Source organism: Phaethon lepturus, unplaced genomic scaffold (assembly GCF_000687285.1).
Source record: "Phaethon lepturus isolate BGI_N335 unplaced genomic scaffold, ASM68728v1 scaffold8553, whole genome shotgun sequence".
Classification (NCBI taxonomy): domain Eukaryota; kingdom Metazoa; phylum Chordata; class Aves; order Phaethontiformes; family Phaethontidae; genus Phaethon; species Phaethon lepturus.
Window position 1 is genome coordinate 1 of NW_010529671.1, and position 18,774 is coordinate 18,774.

At 39.5% G+C, this 18,774-nt stretch overlaps 1 protein-coding gene across 1 annotated transcript; it reads left to right on the forward strand.

Moving 5' to 3' along the window:
* Positions 1-680: 680 nt before the first annotated feature.
* Positions 681-6,919, forward strand: RPL7 (ribosomal protein L7; the record flags this gene model as incomplete). Its single annotated transcript, XM_010284016.1, has 6 exons — positions 681-783; positions 1,296-1,462; positions 2,062-2,199; positions 2,586-2,695; positions 3,824-4,034; positions 6,858-6,919. Coding segments are annotated over 5 exons (727 nt in total), but the record flags the coding sequence as incomplete, so codon positions are not given.
* Between the last annotated feature and the right edge of the window lie 11,855 nt (positions 6,920-18,774).

Below are 18,774 nucleotides of genomic sequence, written 5' to 3' on the forward strand. Positions count from 1 at the left end.
CGCAGCGGCAGTTTCTCCAGGCTTGGTGGGCGGTCGGTGCTGTGTTACGGTGCGCGAAGCGGTGTGCGGCTTGAGTGGGGAGTCCTAGCCGGGTACGTTCCGGGTAGGAGCTCGCCCGGGTGATTGTTGTTCTGTAAACACTCGTTTTGCAAGCTTTGTCACATTCTGAGAGTTTATAGGCTGAGTAAGTTTAAAAACGCCTAAAGCAAATTTCAGAATACTGGCAAACTGGTATTCTCCTTAAAGCCCATATTAAATATGTTTATTAAACCGAAAGACATGGGCTTGAAACGTACTTTTAAATTATAAACTGGATTGTAGCAAAGTCTGGTAAAAATTTTTTCTCAGTCAAGTAATCTCAGTCTTTACAGTTGTGTATTTTGTGTGGTATACACCATAGCCTTTATACATTTCTAGAAACGGCATGGTAACATAGGTTGTGTGTAGCTCAACAGCTAGTGTGTCAGATTTTCTTGTGTAATAAAAAAGGTGGTCTGTTCAGGCTGCATTGAGGCCTGGTGTCAGTGGGAACAAGGAAGATGCCTCAGTGAACTGGCTCGAGGCAATGAGCCCTGCATACGCACTGTGTTAAGAGTTTGCATTGATGTTTGTCATGTATAACTTTAAAACCCATTTTTTTCGTATCCGCTAATATTTTATTTTTCTTTCTTTTCATTTAGAGCAAAGAAGGTGCCATCTGTACCAGAAAGCCTGCTGAAAAAGCGGCAGGCTTATGCAGCTATAAAAGCCAAACGTCAGAAGAAGATTTTGGCTATAAAAAAGGTGAATATTTTGTGACTGCATAATTTGAATTGCTTATCTGTTGTAGTATCGGCTACTGCTGCTGATGTAATGCAATGCAAGAGTTTACAGTATTTAGGTCTAGCACGTTGATATTTTCTTAACATTTTGGACTAAAATAAGCTTTTTTTATTTGTTTGGTTTTGGTCAATAACAAACCCCTTCTGGGCAGAATAAGGATAAAGTGTACAGTTGTCTATAAGATTAAAGTTAGCCTTCTACAAGGCAAGAGGTTACAAAGTCTACAAGCCTTTCTGAAGGTAACCTTTGTGCGTGGTAACATTGTTCAAGGCAAAGCGGCACTACTGTGTAACAGAGTCTTCCAGATTCTCTAGAAGGTCACCAAGGGTAATTCTAAACTTCATGATATGGGCAGATGTTCCTACCATCTATGTTATTTGTGTGAAGTTCTAAAATAGGCTGCATTATTTGAAGGTGATTTTTATATGTTAAAAGGCATTATATAACCTTCAGTAACTTTAAATGGATTTCAGTTTCGTAAGGAACAAAGAAGACTCATCTATGCAAGAGCCCAAGCTTACCACAAGGAGTACAGGCACATGTATAGGCAGGAGATCCGTATGGCCAGGATGGCCCGAAAAGCTGGCAATTACTACGTTCCAGCGGAACCGAAACTGGCATTTGTGATCAGGATAAGAGGGTAAGATTGAACACAGATGTGAACAATTTTATGTTCAAAAGCACTGAGACTGGCTTTCCTGTTATCTGTCTATTTTGAGGACTTAAACATGTAAATAAAATCAAGCCTTCCACTGTACATGCACCAGAAGCTTATTTAAGTGCAAAATCATTATGCTAGCTCATTTTTAAGAAGGCGGCAAGGCTACTAATATGTGCAGACAGTTGTTCTGCTTCACCTTAATCTTGATAAAATTATATGTCAGTATTCCCTAACATTCTACTAAGTTTTGGTTGAAGTGTTTGTTTAACTCTCCTTTGGTAAAGCATTACAGAAGACTAACAGAAGGTGTGATTGGAAGAGTTATGTTCAGAAGAGCACAAGGACAGTTCTAAATTGTTTTAGTGTAGTGTTTATTTCAAGTCTTTTCATGGCAATAGATCTGTTTTAACTTAATACAGAAATATGTAGAGATAGTAAATAATTTACTACACTTGCTTTGTGTAATTGTTAAAATAGCGATGTGTATGGGATAAATACTGTTGCGTTTGTGTTTTTAACCTGGTGCTTAGTGTTTTCTGGGATGTAGATAATTGAGGCTTTTTTCCTATGTTCTCTAGTACCAATGGTGTCAGCCCTAAGGTCCGCAAGGTGTTGCAGCTTCTTCGTCTGCGTCAGATTTTTAATGGCACGTTTGTAAAACTCAACAAAGCTTCTATCAACATGTTGCGGATTGTTGAACCCTATATTGCATGGGGGTGAGTGAAATGGCCATTTTTATCAAATCAGGGTGCAGATGTTGAGTGCTTTTTGCATTTTGCTACGCTAGACTTGCAGATTTCCCTTGTGTTCAAAATTATTTTATATCTTCTGTGTGCTTTCCCTGTTTGAATTGAAAATGTGATTACTGCAGTGCTTTAAAAGGCAATGCCTGCTAGATAGGATTATGCTCTCATACTAGTCTTGTTGGGAACGCGATACAAGTAAGATTTGCTTCTCTGTTACTTCTGTATTTACAATTGGGACATGCTGAAATTATCTTAAATTGTTTATTATTGGATTCAGGGATGTTAACTTGGAATGTGGCTTGCAAAGACTAACAGTTGATCTTTTGTTGGGTTTTTTTTTTACTTGACTGTTTCAGTTACCCCAATCTGAAGTCTGTGCATGAATTGATCTACAAGCGTGGTTATGGCAAGATCAACAAGCAGCGCATTGCTCTTACTGATAACTCCCTGATTGAGAAACGTCTTGGTAAATACTGCCTTACTTAGCAAAACAAGAAAGCAACTTGTTGCATTTGGATAATTAATGCTAAGCTGGACAAATATCCTTATTTGTGTCTGGACAATAGTAGTGATTTGTTAATAATCTCTCCTTCTGTCTTAATAGCTTCACACAAAGCAATCTGGAAGTAACTTTCATTATAAAATATTGAAAACCAGTGTAAAGAATCCAATTTTAGCATCTTAAATCTGTAATTTTAAATTTAAACTCCTTGACCTTTTACAGGTGAGTAGATCTTTCAGTAATGAAAAGGTACGGCAGCAGGAAAAAAGCTGATCATACATAGCCCTGAAGTTTCAAATTTAGTATTTGACATGGCTACTGTCTTAGACCTTCATGGTCTGGTAAACAGACACGTTAAACTTCCTGGCAGAAGAACTGGCTAGTAAAAGCCATTAGTGTATTTAGTAGAAACAAAGCATGGTGGTCAGTTGTCAGGAAATAGACTGCTCTAGGAGACTCCTTTTTTTTCCAGTCGTGCCAAGAATGAAAGCAAACACTGATGTTTCTCCCATTTTCGGTGCTTGATTTGTGTATCACTTCAAATTTGACTGTGTCGTGTTAGGTCCTTTTCCAGTGCGATAGATAATTAGATTCCAGAGGTCCAAGTATTATGCTATAATCACTTCCCTTTTTAGCATTGTGTTTTACAAGCAGTTAACTTGTAACATGTCACTGAAAACTCCAGAAAGGCATTAAGAAAACACGCTGTTGCATTATTCAACAGCATAAGTAGTTCAATGAATTTTCCTGAGCTACACATTATTAGGGTTTAAGTGTATTTCAGAACAGTTTATTTTCCTAAGATTCAAAAAGGGGGGTTTGCTTTTGTTGTTCCTTATTGCTGGCTACAGATACTTAACAGTTGAAACTGATGCCTCTTGCCAAATTCAGCAAATAAATAATGTTGAGTTAATTGTAGCTAATCCATTTTAATTGGAAAAGTTGGTCATTGGGTGTCATGACAGAGTAGGTGCTTTCTGACTTACTGAAGTTTGTCAAAAGAAGTAGGTATGACAATAACTTGGTGATTTTTAGCTTGTCATTGACCAGTGTCTCTGTAGTCCTTCTGCAAACAACATTTCTGAATTTTAGGAAAGCTTGGCATCATCTGCATGGAAGATGTGATCCATGAAATTTACACTGTTGGCAAGAACTTCAAAGTTGTGAACAACTTCCTTTGGCCCTTCAAGTTATCCTCTCCTCGGGGTGGAATGAAGAAGAAAACAATCCACTTTGTGGAAGGTGGGGATGCTGGTAACAGAGAAGATCAGATCAACAGACTTATAAGGAGAATGAATTAATGGTGAGATACCACCAAAGATTAATACTGTCCACTGTTCTGTCTCTGCTGTGTATGCTGCTGCTATTACTAATTGAACATTTAGGATTAATATATGTTCACTCATGCTTGGGTGGTGTACCTAACAAGTGTGAAGCTACTTGGACAATACAGTGTTCTGATGTTATTTTTAAAGTCTTACTGAAGCTTAAACATTTGTGAAGAAATTAAATCTTCATTATAGCTGGTATGTTTAGGAAGTATAAATGTTACCAAGAACTTATTTTTCATTTACTAACAACATGTTTTAAAACCTTATTTGGGTTTTATGTTGGCCTTGATCTTGGCTAAAATTTTCAGCTCTCATTAATGAATTCTTAATATGATCAAAGTATTGTGTACAGTGTTTTTTCAGATTGTCTGATTTCTGCTATAAAAGCCTATTTAGGACTAGGATAAATTAAATGAGCAATTTAGACCATTTTATTGGTCTAAATTTTCAGCTTGTTCAAATGTCAAAATGTCAAAATTATTCAAGTTAAGCTTTCATGTTAACATGACCAAGATGGTAACTTTGAAAGACTAATTTGCCCATTTGTCTCATCTTTAGAAATGGGAAGGTTTATTAACACTTAAAGCAGTTTAACAGTGACAGCCGAGTCCTGAAGTTAGTATCTAGTTCAAACAACCTGTGTTTATCAACTATTGTTGTCACACTGCTGCTTCCATGAGAAGTCTCTGCCATTCAAAGACAAAACTGTGTTTTTCAGTTTTCTCATACTTCCCGTTGCTTTTTCCACCTCTTTTACACACTAAACTAGCTTTGGTGTTGCCCATATCTTACTTTCAGTCAAGGATAAATGCCTTTTTGGTATGACAGATATGCTGGAATTTTAGAAAACTTTGTTGTGTTAGGATGCTTGGAAAGAATAACAGGCAAAGACCCAGTTTTCCCCACTCTGATTCCTCCAAAGGCAAGAAGATTTTTTTTTTTTTTTTGCTGTTTTGGTTAGTTTTCTTGTGTTTAGAAATCAGATGTGCAGTTTACTTGGGAATTCCTAACTTCCAAAGGGTTGGTTAATAAAAAAATAGAGGGTAGTGATGTGACTTCACAGCTTAAAACAGGTGCAGTTGCTGTTTGGATGAGTTCTCAGAAATGAAATTTTCTGAAGGGAGGGAAGTCTGGGGTTGGTTTTTTTTTTTCTTTCTAAGCCTTTTGAAAACGTTTTTGTAGCCAACAAGGTGCAGCAAGTTGAACTCATCGAGGTCTGCTGTCCAGGGACCTAAAGGAGACCTATGAAATACCTTTCCATTTGACTGACAGCTTTTTTTCTTGAAGCTTTTTTGTAGGCTGTCCTCAGTTTCCACTCCCCAAAGCTTTTTGCGTGTTGCTTTGTTGTCTCCCATCTGTGAAGCAGCAGAGTTTTAAAGCAGTGGTTACATGGCACATGGAAACTTGTGCTTTAGGAAGATAGTTGGTCACCTGGGGACAGTGTTCTTGTAAAGCTTTTTAGCTCAACTATGGGAAGTGGGTAACTTTCAGAATCAGAATTGTGGTAACTGTTTGGTGCCTGGGGTGATGTTACATTGCTCATGTTAGCATTCTTGTAGAAATTTTCTGCTGGTGTGTTTCCCTTAAAGTTAGCGCATGAGTCTTCATAGCCAAGATTGGGCAAAACTACTTCATTTTATGCTCCTGTCTGGCTTCTGAGCATAAGGTGGAAACTGCTATTTTTAATTGAAACCCTGCAGGTTTTTCTGTCAGTGTAGATCCTTTCTCCTTCATCTCCACTGACAAACATCAGAAGTATACTGGTGGTTTTCAGTTTTCAGGAGACTTCCTTGCAGAAGGGAAGCTTTTAGTTGACTATTGCAGTGGCTATAAATACTTGTGAGGAGTAGTATATTGGCAGAGAAACTAGGGATATTCAGCTGGTTGCTCATGTTTTCCATTGGACTTCCTGCTCAGCATCCTGTCTAAGTAGCAGGCATCAGGGCTTTATTCCATCTTTCAATTTAAGAAGTAACCTTGCAGTTTCTTATTTCTGGCTTACAAGCAATTAGTTGTTCTGCTTGTACTGCAAACATACATACCTGTGGTGTAAAGCCAGAGGTAATGTTGGATTGTTCTCATCTCCTGCACTTTCTACTCCTGCTCTTTTTCTACTGTTCTGCCCTTCAGAATGCCAGTACTTATCTGGAGATGAGTATTTATTCCTCTTCCCTATATGTAGATAGTTTCCTGCTATTTGGCATATTTTCTTATCACTTAAGTGGCAGCTTCAAATACTCTTCAGAAAAATAAAGACTTCCAGTACTGATTCCTTCATGTAGATTAGGGAAAAAGTCAGAGCATGGTACTTGATGCTGAATTTTGACAGTTCAGTATTTGCAAGATACTGAATTTCATTAGCTGTCAAGCAAACTTCACAGGAACTTGTCTCAAGTTTGCCTTTTGCTTTCATTTTTATATGTAAATAGTCCCTCAAATGTGCTGAAAAAAGGGTTACTGCAGCAAAAGTTAGACTTTGCACAATGCTCAGTGTGTCTTTAAATATCAAGTTCCCTGCCGCTATGCTTTCAGAGCAATAGGAAAATAGATACCAACAGTTCAAGGTAGAAATGTTTATCCTCTTAGTTCTGGCACTTGAAATCTGTGTTTTGAGTGAAGAGGTGTTAGTATAGAGGTTAGTTATTGTGTGCAAGACTAGTGGAGTCTTAAATCCAGTGAAATAAAATCAGTATTTTCAGCCCAAATTACAAACTGTAGAAATACATGAGTTCTTTGGGTGGCAAAAGTATTTTCAGACCTACACATGTCTAATGATACTTTTTTTTTCCTTTCAGATTCAGATGCCCAGCTGCAATCTTTCAATCTTTGGTCTGTTAATAAAACCATCTTGCACAAAGCAGTGTGTCATCTTACTGTTTTGCCTTCTTTTGGAGGGAGAAAACCTGGAAGGGTTCATGCAGGCAAGGGGTTAGTTTTCGAGTGGCAACAAGTGGCAAGACAATGTGTGCTGAGCTGACCACAACCGCCATTCCCCGTTCCTCTGTGCCTCGTAGAGGGGGATGCGGGGAGGCAGTGGAGAAACTGGGGGCGAAACAGCCCTGGGAAGAAGAGAGGGGTGGGGGAACGGTGTTTTAATATCTGGTTTTACTTCTTACCATACTCTGATTTTGACTGGCAATAAATTAAACTAATTTCCCCAAGTTGTGTCTATGTTGCCTGTGACAGTAATGGGTGAGTGATCTCTCCCTGTCCTTATCTTGACTCACAAGCTTCTGATTATGTTTTTCTCTCCTCTGCCCAGCTGAGGAGGGGAGTGACAGAGCAGCTTTGGTGGGCACCTGGTGTCCAGCCAGGGTGAACCCACCACACGTGGACAGGATTCCCACTTAGCTGTAGTGCACCAGAGAGCTGTGTGAGTAGATTTTTCTATGTAGAGAAGAGTCAAGGGTAGATCAGTTCTTAACATGTTAAGATCCTGATTTTAAGATCACGGTGATTACTTCTAGCTCTTAACTTCAGATTCTTTTTTTTATCAAAGGAAATATGAAATACTTTACAAAATGGCAAATTATTTTACACATTCTAGATAATTACTCAGCTTTACCTAATTTGTTTGCGGTGTTTTCTTTCAAATACTATAGAAGTGGAGACCACAGGATTCATGAGGATATGAACAATTGCTGTAAATGTGTAGGTCTAGCAGAGTACAGCTTATAAACCCAGGGACTGGTAAAATGCATAACTCAGCTTGCATTCAAATTGACTTCTTGTCCTGTGAGCACTTCACTGATGGAGTCTTACCCTGCTGAGACATGTCCCACAACAGATGAACAAGTCATGTCTGCTCGGATGGAAATGCTCCTTCTCAGCCAAGCTGTGTTTACATCCTTCACCAATCAAGGATGGCTATATAAAAACCACTAGTATTGTTTTTTTTACCCCAAATTGTGCAAAAGCTTATTTCTGCACTTTAAAGAAAACTTTAACAGCAATGCTAGTTTATTAAAGCTTGTCAAAAGCTAGTTTTGTTTTTAAATAACTTGGGACAATTATGATAGTGGCTTAACTGAAAACAGTTTGTTGCTTTTGTTTGTTAATGTGTTAGGACATAGGCAAAAGAGCTGAGTGGCAGATGGGTCAGTGTTTCCAGATACTTGAACAACTGAGTTGTAAAAGCGAAAGTGACAATTCCCTATTGTGACTTGAGCTCCAAAATGCAGTAACACAGCTACTTGTGTCTAAATATGAAAGTACTAGCACCCTTGTCGATTGAGGCCAGTAACTGCACTAAATCGGAAGAACTTAGCAGTTCCTTGCAGCTGTTCAGTGCAGTAATTAGACATTACTGATACATGTTTAAAAAGAGTTTATGAATGAATGAAAAGGACCTGGTGGTGCTGGTTGACAGCTGGCTGAACATGAGCTGGTAGTGTGCCCAGGTGGCCAAGAAGGCCAACAGCGTCCTGGCCTGTATCAGCAATAGTGAGGCCAGCAGGAGTAGGGAAGTGATTGTGCCCCTGTCCTTGGCACTGGTGAGGCCGCACCTCGAATCCTGTGTTCAGTTTTGGGCCTCTCACTACAAGAAGGATGTTGAGGTGCTGGAGTGTGTCCAGAGAAGGGCAACGAAGCTGGTGAGGGGTCTGGAGAACAAGTCTTCTGAGGAGTGGCTGAGGGAACTGGGATTGTTTAGTCTGGAGAAGAGGAGGCTGAGGGGAGACCTTATCGGTCTCTACCACTACCTGAAAGGAGGTTGTGGCGAGGTGGGTGTTGGTCTCTTCTCCCAAGTAACCAGTGATAGAATGAGAGGAAATGTCCTCAAGTTGTGCCAGGGGAGGTTTAGACCAAATATTAGGAAAAATTTCTCTACTGAGAGAGTGGTCAAGCATTGGAAGAGGCTGCCCAGGGAGGTGGTGTAGTCAGCACCACTGGAAGTGTTCAAAAAAAAACGTGTAGACATGGTACTGCAGGATATGGTTTAGTGGGCATGGTGGGGTTGGGTTGATGGTTGGACTTGATGATCTTGAAGGTTGTTTCCAACCTTAATGATTCTGTGATTCTGTGAAGTGAAAACCGTAGAAGTACTTTGTTAGGCATCTTTGTAAAGTGACGTGCAATATGCTTTACAAGGAAAAAGCATTTTTATAAAGTTGCTGGATGAAGAGGAAAAAAACTTACTGTGGAAATTATAGTAATAAACACTTGGCACTATGATGGGAAACCTCAGTTCTTGTCTTTATCTTGTAAGAGTACAATCTGACTCCTTTCATGTTAAAACTGTACCAGTTGGCAATGAAATTCGGGATATACCTAAGAAAAGTTTTGTTAAGTTAAAAACGCAGTATTCCTGTTAGTTTGTTTTAATTGGTAGAGTTCTTCCATTACTTTGCTACAAGGTTTTCAGTTACTTCCCTTTGACTCGTACACATGTTCTAGCAGATTCTTAACAGAAAAGCATTTCATGGATATAATGAAGCCATACAAACGGATAGCAAACTTTGTATGATAGGTATAGAGAATAAAAGAGTAATTTATGAAGTTAATCAGTGCTGTAGGACCTTATTTGTCTGATAAGAATGCTCTGTAGGTTCCAAATTTTGTTTAACTAAAGTGTTAGTGAGGAGAAAGTTAACTTGTTTTTCATGGTACTTGAGCAACTCATTTTTTTTATCTGCCTCTGAAATGCACTTTCAGATAAAAGCTGCAAAATGTTTAATACATAGCGTGGAAAACAATGTTAAAGCATAGCTGTGTTTAAGCTGGTAATCCTGTGTAGTTGGTTACCTTTTATACCAGCACATCTTTCAGGATTTTAGTATTGCTCTTCAGGCTTTCCTGAAACAGCTCATGATCTGACAGTTAAGGTCAGAATTTGCACTGGAAATGAGGCACGATCCACTTATAAAGTACATGAATAGTAAGTTTTGGAGCATTTATGAGGTAATTTGAATTAAAAATGTAGCTGATGAAGACAATCACTTGGTCCCTAAACAATAAATAATGCGGATCCTTTGTCAACATTCTATGATAAAGTTCAGGTTCTTGCAAACATGCTGTTATTTTCTCACTGTCCATAACTGCCAGCTGCTGACACATTCTGGAATAAAATTTCTATGAACTCTTATCCTCGTTCAGAATGACCAATATCTTCCTTTTTTTCCTCAGAACTGAAGCCAGAAGCTTTACCTAATAGCTATTGGAGAAGCAACAGGAGACTGTTGGAAAGGCTCACAAATTTTTCCGGCATGCTAAGGTTTATAGGCTTTACAGTTAATTGGTATTCCTTTCTTTGCTGGTGTCCAGCTCATACAGTCTGTTTCACTATCACCAAGTGTAAAGTCATACATCTGGAAACAGAATGGGAGCCCATCCCAAGAATCAGTGTTTTGAGAGAAAGTTAGGAGATGTGATGGATAGTCAGCTGAACATAAGCTCCCACTTGGCCAAATGCAATTCTTGGATGCATTAAAAAGGGAATATCAAATGGTATGGGGGAGGTAATATTACTTTTGTTCCAGTAGTGCTTATATTAGTGCCAAATGCAGTATCCAGTTCTTGTGCCAAAAATCAAGCTCATGCCTTATAATACTAGGAAAGCTTTATTTATTCAGTTTAAAGGCAGACATGGTTACGAAATGAGTATCTACCTATAATTAGCTCCATGGAGAAAAGTAGTTTGATAATAGAGAATTCTTTGATCTAACAAAGCTATAATAGGATGAAATGTCTTGAAATTGAAGCCAGATAAATTTTCGCTTTAAGCAAACAATTTTAATGGAAGATAATTAGACACTGGAACATTTAACCAGTGGTGTGCCAGATTCTTTGTCAGTGGTCTTTTCTGTCAATTTCTAAATTGAGGTTTGGGTTTTTTCTTACTTTAAAGCATGTGCTATACTTTGAAGGGATTTGTTGAGGGCAGTCCTGGAGCCTCTCCTACTCAGCAGAAGTTACCCAATGCAGGCTTTTTAGGTAGTCAACGGATACAAGCGAGAGCCTTCTTTTAAGATGTCTGGCCACCCAGAGTGAAATTCCGAACAGCGGTGGTGGGTGTTACGTGCTTCACAAGGGAACTTGGAATAATGCACACAAAGTGGCAAGTCACCTAAACCTCCATGTAAATAGCATTCAGGAGAGGGATGGTAGGACTTCGCATACCCTTTATGGGCTTTGCTGCTTCTGCCCCTTTGGAATCCAGATCTCACAGCTCTCTCCTCGGGACTGGGACCCATGTGTTTTTTTAGAGAATTAAGCAGGGATTACTGTCAGTTCTGAGTCCCCAGCAAGAAATGTGGTGTCCCTGCTTGATGCAACAACTGGTTTGCTCACGCCTAGGAAACTAGATGCATGCGTTTTGTTCAAACCATTCCTTCCATCTCCCAGTTTCCAGAAGACACTCCTTTCCACAGAACCGTAGGTGAGAAAATCTCTGCATGTTGCTCCTTATCGAAGCTGTGGCAAAGTCTAAGGCAGGGAGAAGATGCCGATTTTACCTTAGATTAGGAAACTGCAGAGCAGACAGAGAGAGGAATCTGCAAACAGCTGAGCTTAGAAGGGAATGAAATTTTACTTTCCTAAATCCCAGGTGAAATGTTCTGCTCAACTTGTTCTGTTAGGTGTAAGTTGTAGTGGGAATTTCTTTGTCTTCGGGGATCTTTAAATGTGATTGTGCTGCTTCTCTTTGGTGAAGTTGCTAGTCTTTGCATACTTACTTTTCCTAAAAGCTTTTGTACCATACCAGACTATTCCAGGCATCTAGGATCCCAAAAAGAGCTTTGCCTGCCTAAACAGGGGCTTAAATATAAGTAAGCTTTTACATGGTACAGTATTTAATGACTGAAGAATCTGAAAAATCAAGTACTGAGATCATGAATTGCAAGTGTTAAGAAAGAAGGATAATCAGAAACAATTTTCTATGCAAAGCTCCCATCATTTTCCAGTCTCTCTGTGGGTCATCACACCAGCCATTTCTAGCTTTACCCGTGAAAACAAGAAGTGCTGGTGACCTTGGTCATACTGCAAATAACAGCAAATTTTTAAAGCTCGGAGCTGTAAGCAATTTTCCCTGAATTACTTTTCTAAAGATAAAAAAAAAAAAACACAACAGCAATTTTTTATCTGCTAAGTATTTCTTCATATACAATACTCATTGCACCAAGTATCTTTCATTATGAAATAAGTAGGTACTTGGTTGCAGGAAAACAATGAGAAATAAGGGAGTGTACAGTTATAGGGCCATGGGGTGCATATGGGGAAGAAGCCACATGAGAAGTAAAATCTAGGGTAGAGGAGGAAAAGGGAGCAGAGGGAGGTGTAAGCAGCAGTATTACTCTTCACTTGCTTAGAGCTGCTTTGGCAGCACAGAGAGGCTGTAAATCCAGTTTAACTAGCCAGCACGCCACATGCTTTACATGCTTCCCATCCTGAGCCGGTCAGAGGCATTCTGTAGAGCTCAACTCGCCGCCGGAGCCTGAAAATCTAGGGTAGAGGAGGAAAAGGGAGCAGAGGGAGGTGTAAGCAGCAGTATTACTCTTCACTTGCTTAGAGCTGCTTTGGCAGCACAGAGAGGCTGTAAATCCAGTTTAACTAGCCAGCACGCCACATGCTTTACATGCTTCCCATCCTGAGCCGGTCAGAGGCATTCTGTAGAGCTCAACTCGCCGCCGGAGCCTGCCGGGAGCGCTGCGTGTCCTGAAGCTCTGCCCGGGGCCTCTATTTATTTCCACTCCTACTCACTTTGTTAGGAGGTGCGCGAGGATTACCGCGCGCTGCCGTATCTGATGCCGTCTGTTATCCACAATATTACGCTCTTTTTTTTCTATCGCACCGTAAAATTCGATTGGAGTTTTCAAGTCCTGATCGCTCTGAATATCTCATGTATAGAATACCACAGCAGTATCTAATAATTTCAGCACAATGCATGTTTAAATTCTCGATACTAATGCTCTATATCACACATCATTATAACAAGCCCTGCAAGATAGAAGGAAATAGATGTAGTGAGCCAAGACAAGTAGGAAAATGGAATTCAAGGAAGGCTCTAAGTATCTCTAGTTTTAGCTTGAAAAACAGGTAGACTTTTTTTCTTCTCCTTTAACTTCTTTTGCCATTATCTAACACAACTGAACTGTAAGAGAACAAGTTTAACTAATAGATTGTAATACTGGCACTTTTTTGTGCCAATCCTAATTTTATAATTTTAACTCTTTTTTTTATATACTGAAATTATATATTGATATGTATATTTTAATTTATAATTTGGCAAATATATATATGAAAATATATATTTCAGAATACTGAAATTCTTTTTTTTTTTTTTTTTTTTTGCTATTCCCTCCTACTACTTAAATATGTTTTTGTGAGAGGAGACAGAAAAATTGGGTGAGGCTTTTCTTTATACCAATGGCCTGCTAATATAGCCCTCCCCTTTGTGGGAGAAGCCATTAGGACTGAAAACAGCATAAATGGTGGGTGACAGTTCAGTTGGAGTTGGGCATAGGAAATGTTAATTATGTGTTAAGAAAAAGTTAAACTGATTATGTAGTGTCTAGCTCTATTGCATTCTTTACTCTAGAATCCTAAAGGAGCCAGGATGTGAATGTTGGATTTATTTATAACCCAAAGTGTTAAAGGTGAGGGGGTTTTAGCTCTGACTTGAATACAGTGTTAACTAGTAGATGATGTTACTTTTATTATTATTATGGTTTAGTTTTAATGATTGCTTTGTCAGTTTAGAGCCCGGTCGTTCTTTGAAGCTGGTCTACTTATTATGAGTATCGCTGAAATTATTGCTATCAAGTAAGTGTTTTGAGGACATGAAACTTGGTACAAAAGTCCTAGAAAAAACCCCAAAATATTCCCTTAATCCTTTTACTTACTTTGTTTTACTTACTGTATAAAGCTAAAAATTAGCTGGCTTAATGTATAAAGAAGTGAATGACTCCAGAGAATATGTATTTTCAATAGTACTTCCAGGCTAGCTTGTTTCCGATGGCTTATGAAAAAGGACTGAGTTAACTGGCTTCTGGCCTCTCTGTCCTAACATCTGGCTTTCTGCTGTCATGGTGTTCATTTCTACTCTGTTGGATTGCAATCCCTGGCTTTCCCAAATGAAGGGTAAACGTTTCTAACTACCGTTCTACAGCTTCCATTTCTAAAGGCTTTTTGTGACAGCATTCTTCTTAGTGGAATTTGAAGTACTTCGCCACTGACATCAGTACGGCGCTGTTCTTTCTGCTGGGAGAACACCTACCCACACAACGCGACTCGCCGAGGCTTACCTGGCAGGCCGGTGGCCGAGCCAAGACTCAGCATGCAGGAATGGGAGGGGAATCTATGGCCTGGAAGGAAGCCTCTGAGCAGGGTCGGGCAGCCAGTGGCTGTGGCTGGCAATGGGATTCGTGCCAGCCGCTGCACTGTGACCGGAGAGGGTTCTGAAGCCAGGTCGCTGCAATCACGAATGGGGGAAGATGTACCTGAAGAACTACCATTATAAAGCTGTGATTGCTTTCTCCCTCCCCACAGCGCTCCAGCTGAGCCGTCGTCGAACCATAGACTCATAAAATAGTTGGGCTTGGAAAGGACCTTTAAAGGTCATCCTTGCAGGCAGCGTTGGAGCTCACTGTCCAAAGTCCCATCCTGGATTTAGTCTTCTCAAACATGAATCCCTGACTCAGGTTTTCAAAGATACCTGGGAAGGTGGTAATAGTCTGTGCTCTTTTTAGAAGATTAGCGCACTTAGCTGGGAAGAGGCTGTCTGTGTATACTCAATAACCTTCTGTGACTGAGATGGGTTCAAATTCACATCTATCAGTCTGCAGCAAAAATGACCTACACTTCTTAGAAATTGAGTTTTTCTGAGTAATGGCTATGCTTTCTTTTGAACTCGGTGTTACATATGGTCTGAGTTATCCTACTGGCTAGAGTGTCTTTTGGTCTATAGACGTCTGTTGGAGATGTTAAATAAATTTAGACTTGATATAAATACAGAGATTCTTTGCCCTGCCGAAATGTTCATTACTCTGGACAGGCACAGTAGGAGAATTTTAGGAGACAATTTGGACTCCTGTAGTCCTGCAGGACTAAGGTTGTAGGTACACTTTAAATAGCAGGTCAGGTACCCATCTGCAAAGAGAACTGGGTCGAGAGTCAGGTCTGAACCAGCAGAGTTTTCAGCTGGAGTGAGGGCTGGCTGGACCAGCAGAGGGGCAATATCCTTGGACTACTCCCTCTTAGGTCTGCTCTTTTTCATATATTCAAATGAGCAAGGCACTCTTTTGAAAGTCACTCACCACTTGCTTCTTTTTATTTAAATTGGCTTCTTTTCTTACAGTGTTTACCCCTCGGTTCTTGAAAACTTAATCTGCAAAAAAGCAAGGAATGGGAATGCAGTAACACTTCCACTTCTATCCCTTCCATCAATGTGTTTCTTTTCGCCAAGCCCATTGATTCTCCACTATAGGTAGTAACCATAGAATCATAGACTCTTTGGGTTGAAAGGGACTTTTAAAGGTCATCCAGTCCAACCTCCCTGCAATGAGCAGGGACATCTTGAACTAGACCAGGTTGCTCAGAGCCCCGTCCAACCTGACATTGAATGTTTCCAGGGATGGGACATCTACCGCCTCTCTGGGCAACCTGTGTCAGTGTTTCACCACCCTCATTGTGAAAAATTTCTTCCTCATGTCTAGTCTGAACCTACTCTCTTTTAATTTAAAACCATTATTGCAACAGGTCCTGCTAAAAAGTCTGTCCCCTTCTTCTTATAAGCCCCTTTTAATTACTGGAAGGCTGCAATAAGGTCTCCATGGAGCCTTCTCCAGGCTGAACAAACCCAGCTCTCTCAGCCTTTCTTCATATCTAGAATAATAATCAGTTGTGTTGGCTTGCTACTCCAAGACCTGAGATAAATCTGCAGTTTTTGTTCTGGATCCTGTATTCGCACTTTCTGGAAGACTGTTGTCTTGAACGACAACAAAAAATGAATGGAGCTTGTAAATCAAGTGATGATGCATGCGTGTGATCTTTAAAATATAATCTTAGGAATTATGTTACTTTAACAACATTGACATATAGTTAGATTTAAATGTACTTTTTGTTAAATGTCTAGATTATTATTGATTTTGTTCATTCCTTTGTCATCTCTTTCTTTTCTTTCACAAAATATGCATGCCTGAGCAAAAGGGGCTATTTCTGCCTGAATTATGCTCTTCAGAAATCAAATTTTTATTCTAGTATTCAGTTTCTTACTATGTTTTCAATTTAAGTGTTCCTGAACCAATATTTTGCAATGTGAATAAACTTCTCTTAACTTTTGCTCAGAAGGTGAGCTTTTGACATGAATATAATTTCTTTTTCAATGGTAAGCTGTCACTTCTGGAAAAACAGTAAAAATATTCTAGTTTTCTTCCTCTTTTTGGTATGATTGTTTTAGCAGTACTGATAAATGTGTGTGAGTAACAGTTGTTCTACATGGGAAATGGAAGGAAAACTGTAGGAAGAGTCTGAGGAAAAGCAAGAGTTTTCCCCATCTGGGAATCAAGATGATGAAGTTCTCCCCCCACTGATTATTTTTCCTAAGGACTCCTATTACTTAACCATGTGCAATGTCTCCTCTTGAAGTGCTGAACTTAAACCTGTGTATTCATAGTAACGTAGTATGAGTAGCTTCTGGATATTTAAGACCTTCAGGATCCTATCAAGATGCCAAAGCTAATGGTGCTGACAGCTCTATCAGACAGAAAGGCTCCTTCTGCAGTAACATGCTGTGGAAATGTTCCTCCCGGTAACACCCCTGTACAAAACTACACATAGCTGAAGGCTACAAAGGGGCAATTGCTGTAGTATGTTGAAACTGTTTTATTTCAAGCAATTGTGCTTAGACCAAGATCCAACAATACTATTAGTTACATGAAATTTCATTAGAATTTCATCCAGAGCAGGCTTTGGATGGGAAGAGAAAATAGCTCCCGGTCCAAAAGCTGCCCATTATCCAGCTGGAGCCTTCACAAGTGAAGTTACAGTTCCTGTAATCAATTTATGGTTTTGGATGCTGCTGAATACCTATGAAGTATGATGTATAAGAGCACATGTCAAGCTATAACCTCTGCAGAAAGTTTTGGTCACTTTCTGAAAGTTCACTTAGACAAAAAGTATCCCTTTTAAGCATGTATGATTCATGGGGTCCACATTCTAGGAATGGCTGGGAAAGACAGGGCACGTGGTTTAGAACCAGTATTAATCTAAGCGTTAAAAATAGTTGTAGGTACTCAACTACACATACCTTTTGGTCTCTTACACAAAGCTTGTAGGGACATGGCAGGTGACTGTACCACAGTCAATTTGTAAATGAATCTCTAGATGGAGCCAAAACAGATCTAATGTATGAGCTTTGCAAAGAATTGACCTTAAGATTTTCTACGGAAGGCCTACAGCTATGAAAAAACATCTAATGCCATAACAGATCTTTATATCCACCTGAAAAGTACCAGAGTTCCTTACTGATTTTTTTCTTTAGTGTTTAAAGCCTGAAGAATTGCAGTGCTCATAGTCTAAACAGTTGCTTATCAGGGCATTTTATTACACATTAATGGCTAATGGAGTGCTAGAATCCCTTATCTCAGAGTAAATCTGCTCCTGTGCATCCATTACATATACAAAATCAGTATGACACTCTCATGGTGTGTCCTCCAATATCTACCTGCACTTTAATGATTTTCTGAATTGTCAGCATTGGCAAGTGCCAGTCACACATGCTCCCTTTTGGTGCTGTATTTCTGGTGTAATGTCTAGTTTGCCAGTCATTTACTTGCCCGCTGTTTTAGAAAAGCACTCACCAGCTGTATGTACAGGCTTAAGAATCCCAACCCTGTAGCTGCCTGAAGTGCTTATTGATAGTTTATGATAGACCAATGCTTGAAACCCTTCTTTTCCTTGAGAAAAGAAATTGAAGAGTGCAAATATAACACTGAGTAAAAATAACCTTTCATTAGTTTTATAAGTTATTCCTAACTTTTTCCATAATGTAGATCATATCATAATAAAGAGAATGTTTAAAGTTGCTTTTGCTTTCATTTTTCTCTCATACAACCTTACAGAAATGTGTGGTTATACAGACTCACAATGGTAACTGCTATATCTGGAAGAGTAGGAAAGCATTTATGTTAATACTGATCAAATTACAACCAACTTTATGAGCTATCAAGGTCCTTTCTGTAACAGAACCTCCTCTATCCTGCTGTCTCACTGGAGCTAAAGGCAGCTGCACTATAGAACACCAGCTTTCAAGCCAATCCTGTAACAAAATGTGGTGAATCATGAGTTCCTGCTGTATTGTGTTAAGACTAAGAGAAAACTACAGCTCTCAGAAATACAGCTGTCTGCACTGTCCCTGAACAACTCCTTAGACTGCATGATCTCTGATGGATGCTCCCAGCATCACAATTGCTTTCTACATTGTCAGAATGATAAGATCCCAACAGTGACTGTGCTCACAGATACTGCAGAGCAGCCAGTGAAGCAAGTTGAGAACCATGAGCATTGCTTTGCACGGAACCAGGCTTGCACTAATTCATGGTAACTGCCCTTGTGATGTTGCAACTGATCCTCAGCAACGGCTCTTGCAGAGACTGCAAGTAACCCTTCGTTACTCAGCCGAAACTCCCACAACACCTCCTTTTATTTCTGACTTCATTGCATGAGATAACTCCTGTTTTCAGACAGCAGTACTCAGATGCTGAGTGACCCAGAAACTTT